This window comes from Zootoca vivipara, chromosome 6, assembly GCF_963506605.1.
Source record: "Zootoca vivipara chromosome 6, rZooViv1.1, whole genome shotgun sequence".
Lineage (NCBI taxonomy): Eukaryota > Metazoa > Chordata > Lepidosauria > Squamata > Lacertidae > Zootoca > Zootoca vivipara.
This window is the reverse complement of record NC_083281.1, coordinates 56,780,061-56,788,443: the sequence shown is the minus strand read 5'-3', so window position 1 is coordinate 56,788,443 and position 8,383 is coordinate 56,780,061. Positions and strand designations below refer to the sequence as shown.

At 49.6% G+C, this 8,383-nt stretch overlaps 1 protein-coding gene across 1 annotated transcript; it reads left to right on the top strand.

Annotated features, from left to right (window-relative positions):
- The first annotated feature begins 7,182 nt into the window (after nucleotides 1-7,182).
- Nucleotides 7,183-8,370, top strand: LOC118086785 (carbohydrate sulfotransferase 4-like). The gene has a single exon (XM_035118776.1). The coding sequence runs from the start codon at nucleotides 7,183-7,185 to the stop codon at nucleotides 8,368-8,370; it is 1,188 nt and encodes a 395-aa protein (XP_034974667.1).
- The last annotated feature ends 13 nt before the right edge of the window (nucleotides 8,371-8,383 follow it).

Here is an 8,383-nt window from a genome sequence, read left to right as displayed (position 1 = left end):
AGAGAAACTTCTTGTTCAAAAGGAGACCATCTTCTTATAAAAGATAATATTTTACAGACAGCTGTAAACACTGAGTCAGTTTATAACTCTTTATGTGCCTTCTTTATATGTTGACGTATTTTATTCAGAGGCTCTGGTGGCACTCCTTGGCAAATAACATATAACTCAGCTCCATCAAACATTAGCAGGATTTTCTCTTAAGCCCTGGCACAGGACCTTCCCACCGGCTTGGCACAGAGGCTGCTCTTTCCCTGCTTCTTCCAGCACTGCAAAGCAGCCCAGTCCAATCGCACTGCGTTCCACTCCATTCCAAACTTCCTGGCTCTCTAGAGTCACTTCTGAGCTGTTCTTCTGCCTCTCCTGTCCCTCTGATGGCAAGATAAATTTCCTGGGTAAACAGCCAAGGGCCCTTGCATATCCTGTCTGATGCTGGGTGAGATAAGGGCTGATTTGGGCCAAAGGGAAGAGCCCAGCCCTGGTAGGCAACCTCCTTGGGATGCAGCAGTGGTGTACCACGCTGCCAGTGCCTGGGGCAAGGCAAGAAGGACTCCCCCTAACCTCATTGCGGGCATCACACTGGAAATGAACGATAAGTTGCAAGAACTCAGGCCAAAAGAAGATGGATTTCAAATAAATCTTCACAAGGTTTTATTGATGTGTTACGGAGTTTAAATGGGAATCAATCCCAATGTTGAAGGCAAATAAAGGTAAATTCCAGTAAAAATCAGGACAAGGCCCTGTTTCGACTATTCTTCGTCAGCAAAGATTCACAGGTCAAAGTGTACCAAATAAGTTTGCCTACACTTTGGTACATATGCCAAGCGCAGCCCTTCCCCAGCCACTGCCTCTTGGCCATGCAGCGTGAGGATGAGCACCGGAGGGTTCCAGGCGAGCGGGTGGCTCTGCTCTCTGCATTCCCACTGCAGGGTACATGCCTCGTCCAAAGGTACACGCTGGGGGGGGGGAGACCCCAGGGAAGGACTGGTACAGACTAGAAAAAGTCTGAGTTCCATCTGGTGGGAGTTCTGCCCAGGGGTTGGTGACCCTTTGCCAGCTGCAAGGAGATGCAGGCCTGGGCATGGCTCACCTCCTCACAGGTCTGGAAGGTGGCAGCCGCACAGCCTTGGCAAGGAAGCCTGTTGTAGGGGAGCTGGGCTGCTCCCCCTCAGAATTCTGCACCCAGGGCCATTGCCACCATACCCCCCCCACGATGCCACTGGGATGCAGCGAGATTCTGGTTTCACTTGAGGGCATCAAGAAGGGGAGCACTGTGGGAGCTTTTCCATCATCCAGGAAGTTGCCCATCTGTCAGGAATGCTTTGATGGTGTTTCCTGCTTGGCAGGGGGTTGGACTGGATGGCCCTTGTGGTCTCTTCCAACTCTATGATTCTATGATTCTATGCCCAGAGAAGCTTACCCTTACGGTCAGCTCTCCCCCAAGCAGCAGCCATTGAAGATGTCATTCGTTCTCCTCCCACCCATCTGCTTGTCTTTGGGTCCTTAGCTTTGCGCTAATCTCTTTTTCTGTCATATGATCCAAGAAGTTAATCTCCCTGAACTTTGTGTTCACAAAGCCAGTAACGTCAGATAATCCATTTTACAAATATCACAGTTAGAGGAGGAATTTTGTCAAGCATCAGGACTGGAAGAAAACCATTGGATCATTTGGTCCAATGCCCCACCGTGAGCTCACCCCACCGTGAGCTCGTCCACACTTCTCCTTGGTCCACCCCTTACACCTAGGGAAACCTGTTCTTTACCACTGAATCAGAGCAAATGGCAACTGGGTTTTCTGCAGGTTGATGTTTGCTCTGGTTCATCTCCGAAACAGTGGGTTTTCGCAGAGTGGTGCAGGGCAAATGGAAAAGTACTCAGACCTGTGCCTAGAAAGCATGGGCCGAGTGGAAAACCTATTGGACACACATTTTAGGCACAGGACAAAGAAACTGTGGGCAGATCCGCTTAGGCAATGAGGATGCCTGTCCTATATCAGTAGCCACCAGCCGGATCCTAAACAATAAGAACAAAAGCCCAAGTGCGGGGAGGAAGCCTCAGCCTCTGTGCTTGGCAGTAGAAGGAGCCCGGCCCTTCCTTCCCATCCATCACTGCCCATTCAGCCATCCCTGGGCTCTCAGCCTCCTGGAGCAGGCCTGGCTGCTTTCCAGTCTCCCAGCAGAAGGTTACTGTTGGAGGGAGACTGATGTATTAGCAGAAAGGGTTTGGTTTACAGGGTGCGCCAGATCCCCGCAGAGTCAGTCTTAAACTTCCTATAGAAGAAGCTCCTGTCTGATGCCAAGTTCAGTGGCTGCTCACTTTTCCTGCCCCTTCCCTTGCCCACCCCTCTCCCTCTAAGGCCAAGCCTTCTCCTGCCCTATGCAGACTCTGCTAGATCAAAAGACGAGGTATGCCCGCATAAAAGGGATCACAAGAGTCAAAGAGGGGAGGGGGATGAGGAAAGCTTCTTAGCATTTACGTTTCCTAGCATTTTGGACTATAGTACCAAGTTACCCAACCAGTGAGCAAAGGGAGAGTGTTTGCCTATGCAGTGTGTCCACACCCACCCACCTTTTCTGCATTTCTCTGCCCATGCACAGACCCACAGGCAAATGCTCAGCAGCAAGGTTACCTCTCCAGGGAACAAGAGGCATGGCCTTTCCCTGGATCTCAGTGTAGCAGCCCTTGCAGCTTGCTGGGCTCCCACCCTTGCTCATCTGCTGGGAGGGACCCGGGCAGAGGACAGCAGTAGGGCAGCACCCTCTGGAGCTGCTCTTTTGGAAGTCTGTGACCCAGGGAGAAGGAGCACCAAGGATTGCCAGAGGGGAGGGGGTGTGGACATTGGCCATGAAGGTGGTCTTGCAGCTCTGTCACATCTATTTTTGGCCAGGTGGCTCTGGGTCTCTGGTGGTGGCAGTCAAGAGGGGAGCCTGCCATGCCTTGGATACCGCAGTGAAACTTTGGGCTGGCATAGGTGGGCAGCAGCACCTCAGGTCATTGTGTCACACTGCCCTGGGATTGGGATACCAACCCTCTTTCCTGCAGGCATCTTTTGTTTCCTCAGCACAGAAGAGGTGTGCTGGCCCAATAGCTCCTTCCCACCCTCGCCCTCTCAGCACACACCTCCACAGGTTGGAGCTGGTGCCTCTCCTGGGAGTTCCCTCCTTTCCTCCTGGCAGCAGCCTTCACACCACAGAGCACCCAGCAGTGCAGGACCGGGCAGATCTGCTACCAGGGAACAACCAGCTCTTCCTGTTGCTTGTGGCTCCTCACGGAAGCTGGGCTTGCGACCCCAGGAGGCTCCTGGATCAACGGGAGGTGAGTGAGATGGGAGGCTCTGTGGGGGGAAAGTGTGTGCCTGCCAGTGGGGGAGCATGTGTCTGTTTCTGCCATGCTGCTTGGATGCCCAGGATCAAAGAGAGAGACACTGACCTGCATTAGCAAGTAATCCCTATCGGATGAACTCTGCCAGGGATCTGGCAGAAGGAACGGCAGAGGTAAGGGCCTAGGGGTGCCTGCTTAGCAAGTGAAATAAAACCCCACCCTTCTTCCCACAAGATGGAAGGTGTTGCCCCAACGACCCCCTGGAAGATGAGAAGCAAAGAGGCCAGCTGCTTCCTTCATTGCAGAGAAGCTATACACTGGCCACCAGCAGCTGGTGAATGCACAGAAGGAGAAGTCCAAGGGAGGGTAAAGGGGTGGGTAGCCCAGTGGAAGATGCAGCAGAGAGGGAACTGTTCCCAGCCACACAAAAATATTGTGGGTGCATCCATATGTTGTTGTTTAGTCGTTTAGTCGTGTCCGACTCTTCGTGACCCCATGGACCATAGCACGCCAGGCACTCCTGTCTTGCACTGCCTCCTGCAGTTTGGTCAAACTCATGTTCGTAGCTTCGAGAACACTGTCCAACCATCTCGTCCTCTGTCGTCCTCTTCTCCTAGTGCCCTCCATCTTTCCCAACATCAAGGTCTTTTCCAAGGATTCTTCTCTTCTCATGAGGTGGCCAAAGTATTGGAGCCTCAGCTTCACGATCTGTCCTTCCAGTGAGCACTCAGGGCTGATTTCCTTAAGAATGGATAGGTTTGATCTTCTAGCAGTCCATGGGACTCTCAAGAGTCTCCTCCAGCACCATAATTCAAAAGCATCAATTCTTCTGCGATCAGCCTTCTTGATGGTCCAGCTCTCACTTCCATACATCACTACTGGGAAAACCATAGCTTTAACTATACGGACCTTTGTCGGCAAGGTGATGTCTCTGCTTTTTAAGATGCTGTCTAGGTTTGTCATTGCTTTTCTCCCAAGAAGCAGGCGTCTTTTAATTTCGTGACTGCTGTCACCATCTGCAGTGATCAAGGAGCCCAAGAAAGTAAAATCTCTCACTGCCTCCATTTCTTCCCCTTCTATTTGCCAGGAGGTGATGGGACCAGTGGCCATGATCTTGGTTTTTTTGATGTTGAGCTTCAGACCATATTTTGTGCTCTCCTCTTTCACCCTCATTAAAAGGTTCTTTAATTCCTCCTCACTTTCTGCCATCAAGGTTGTGTCATCTGCATATCTGAGGTTGTTGATATTTCTTCCGGCAATCTTAATTCCGGCTTGGGATTCATCTAGTCCAGCCTTTCGCATGATGAATTCTGCATATAAGTTAAATAAGCAGGGAGACAATATACAACCTTGTCGTACTCCTTTCCCAATTTTGAACCAATCAGTTGTTCCATATCCAGTTCTAACTGTAGCTTCTTGTCCCACATAGAGATTTCTCAGGAGACAGATGAGGTGATCAGGCACTCCCATTTCTTTAAGAACTTGCCATAGTTTGCTGTGGTTGACACAGTCAAAGGCTTTTGCATAGTCAATGAAGCAGAAGTAGACGTTTTTCTGGAACTCTCTAGCTTTCTCCATAATCCAGCGCATGTTTGCTATTTGGTCTCTGGTTCCTCTGCCCCTTCGAAATCCAGCTTGCACTTCTGGGAGTTCTCGGTCCACATACTGCCTAAGCCTGCCTTGTAGAATTTTAAGCATAACCTTGCTAGCGTGTGAAATGAGCGCAATTGTGCGGTAGTTGGAGCATTCTTTGGCACTCCCCTTCTTTGGAATTGGGATGTAGACTGATCTTCTCCAATCCTCTGGCCATTGCTGAGTTTTCCAAACTTGCTGGCATATTGGGTGTAGCACCTTAACAGCATCATCTTTTAAAATTTTAAATAGTTCAACTGGAATATCATCACTTCCACTGGCCTTGTTATTAGCAATGCTTTCTAAGGCCCATTTGACTTCACTCTCCAAGATGTCTGGCTCAAGGTCAGCAACCACACTACCTGAGGTGTACGAGACCTCCATATCTTTCTGGTATAATTCCTCTGTGTATTCTTGCCACCTCTTCTTGATGTCTTCTGCCTCTGTTAGGTCCTTACCACTTTTGTCCTTTATTATGGTAATCTTTGTACGAAATGTTCCTTTCATATCTCCAATTTTCTTGAACAGATCTCTGGTTTTCCCCATTCTATTGTTTTCCTTTATTTCTTTGCATTGCTCATTTAAGAAGACCCTCTTGTCTCTCCTTGCTATTTTTTGGAAATCTGCATTCAGTTTCCTGTATCTTTCCCTATCTCCCTTGCATTTTGCTTGCCTCCTCTCCTCCGCTATTTGTAAGGCCTCGTTGGACAGCCATTTTGCTTTCTTGCATTTCCTTTTCCTTGGGATGGTTTTCGTTGCTGCCTCCTGTATAATGTTACGAGCCTCCATCCATAGTTCTTCCGGCATTCTGTCCACCAAATCTAAATCCTTAAACCTGTTCCTCACTTCCACTGTGTATTCATAAGGGATTTGATTTAGATATAGACCTTCCTAAAACTCCCACGTGTCAGATCCAGACTGTTGAGAGCCGGTTGGGCAGAATGTGCTCTTGCAGCTTGTCCTGACACAGCTGCCCCTCTTGGAATTAACCCAGCAGTGTGTGAGACTGACGTGTGTGGAGAGGGGAGGGAGCACCTTGCATGGTTTGCCTGTTCAAGAGCCTGTGCTTCTGGTCCCGGGTTGAGGCTGCCGACAACCTGGGGTTTTGCTTTCTTGACATTGGATGTTTTCATCTGTGCAGAAGAGGCATTGCTAGCCAGCTCGCTTGCCTTCCCAGCGAAATGAACATGGTGCCCATGAATAATTTATGAGCAATTCAAAGAGGGTTAAGAGTAATAATTTGGAGTACTCCCTGCTAAGGGTTGTTGTGATATAAATGTGGGGAAAGGTCTTTCCCAAAGTCTCAGCTTGTGTTCCCCCTCCCATATATGCTGTGAAGAGAAACCACGTGTCAACAAAATCGTCGCCCTGCACCACTCTGCGTAGAATTCTGTGTTGTTGCATTTTTACGGCTTCCGTGTTGCTTTTATGATAGTGCAATTTGCCATACTTCATCCAGCCTAAGACTGCCGCTGATGAGCAATTTCCAGACAGGTAAGAGGCAGGAGAAATACCATGAGCTAGTTATGACAGAGTAGGGTAGTAAAGGACTACAGTGGGATCAGGATCTATGGGTTGCTTCATAATTCCTGCAATTTCAGCAATAATCTCTGCCCTGAGCACACAGATCCAGGGGCAATGCCACCATGTGTAGCAGAATGTCCTCATTTTGCTGCCACTCCTCCACCATTGTGGAGAAAAGTTTTTGTTGATGTGCCATAACGGGATAATCAGGATGCTTGGGATGCAGTACCATCAATATGCTGTTTTGAGCACGTCTTTAAGAAGTGGGGCTCTCAGGGGCTGCCTAGACCCATGTCTCCTGCCATTTTGTCTTCTGCCCAGACCCAATTCCCAGGTTGCCATCAGGTCAGTTGTTTCTCTACAATTCCTATTTAACCATTCTTTATATGACTGACAACACACCCTTTCAAAGTGACAGCCGAATATGCGCATGTATATTTAGAAAACATCATGGACCTAAGAATATTTATCTGTTCTGGCCAACTTATTTGCAAAAGCCAGAATTTGTCCAAGTTGTAACCAATGGATTTGATCAGCCCTTCCTTAGCCTGTCTACAAGTGCTTTTTCCAGTTAGCACTCAAACAGCTCTCCAATTCTGAATACAAGATGGGTGTTGAAAGGTCTTGGCCCTAGGAGCATAGTGGTTCAATTCTCTGAAATGTGCTCTCTTTCTCTCTCTCTATCCACCCTCAAGGCTTTGGGCTGCGATGCTGAAGCTGACCAGGTTAGTGGTTCTTGTGATCTTGGCGATACAGGTCATTGCCCTCACCTTCTGGTCTCAGTTTCATGGCAGGGAATGTCCCCTGGCGCAGGAGCCATCCCAGGTGCACATTCTCATCCTCTCCTCCTGGAGGTCAGGGTCTTCTTTCGTTGGGCAGATCTTCAGCCAACACCCTGATGCCTTCTACATGATGGAGCCAGCCTGGCACGTCTGGGCAACCATGTACCAAAACAGCGCCAAGGTCCTGCACATGGCGGTGCGGGACCTCATCCGGTCGGTCTTCAAGTGCGACATGTCAGTCTTCGATGCCTACCTTCCACAGAAGAGAAATGTGTCGGATCTCTTCCAGTGGGAGACCAGCCGGGCCTTGTGTTCCCCACCAGTGTGCGACTCCTTCCAGCGCAGTGACTTCATCTCCAAGCATGCCTGCAAGATACTCTGTAGGAAATCCCCCTTCAGCAAAGTGGAAGAGGCCTGCAGGTCTTACAGCCACGTTGTTCTGAAGGTGGTCCGGATCTTTGACCTCAAGGTGCTCTATCCTCTCCTCAATGACCCCTCCCTGAACCTCAAAATCATCCACCTGGTCCGTGACCCCAGAGCCGTTTTCCACTCTCGCAAGAACATAGAAAGTAGCTTGGCCCGGGACACGGGGATTCTGGTGAGACACAAGAGGAATGCAATGGATACGAAGCCCTACACTGCCATGCGGGAGATTTGCAAAAGTCATGTTGAGGTTTACACTGAAGGCAGGCAGGCCCTTCCCAGCACTCTCCAGGATCGCTACCTCTTGGTGCGGTATGAAGATATTGCCCGCAATCCCTTGACCAAGGCTGCTCAGCTCTACAGTTTTGCAGGGCTGCCCTTCTCTCCCAACCTTCAGTCCTGGGTGCACAACATCACCCATGGGCAGGGCCTTGGCAAGCAGGCCTTTGATGTTGACGCCAGGGACGCAGTGAATGTGTCACAGGCTTGGAGGAAGGCCCTTCCTTATCTCGAAATAGCAAAGTTGCAAGAGGTCTGTAAGGATGCCTTGAAGCTACTGGGCTATCCGCTAGTTAGGTCTGAGGAAGAGCATAAGAGTATGGCTTTAGACCTCTTTTATGCCCAAACACCTCTTGTCAATCAGGAAAGCAAAAGGAGCCTGGAAACATCACCTGCAATTTCAGGCATCTGAAAGATACACACAC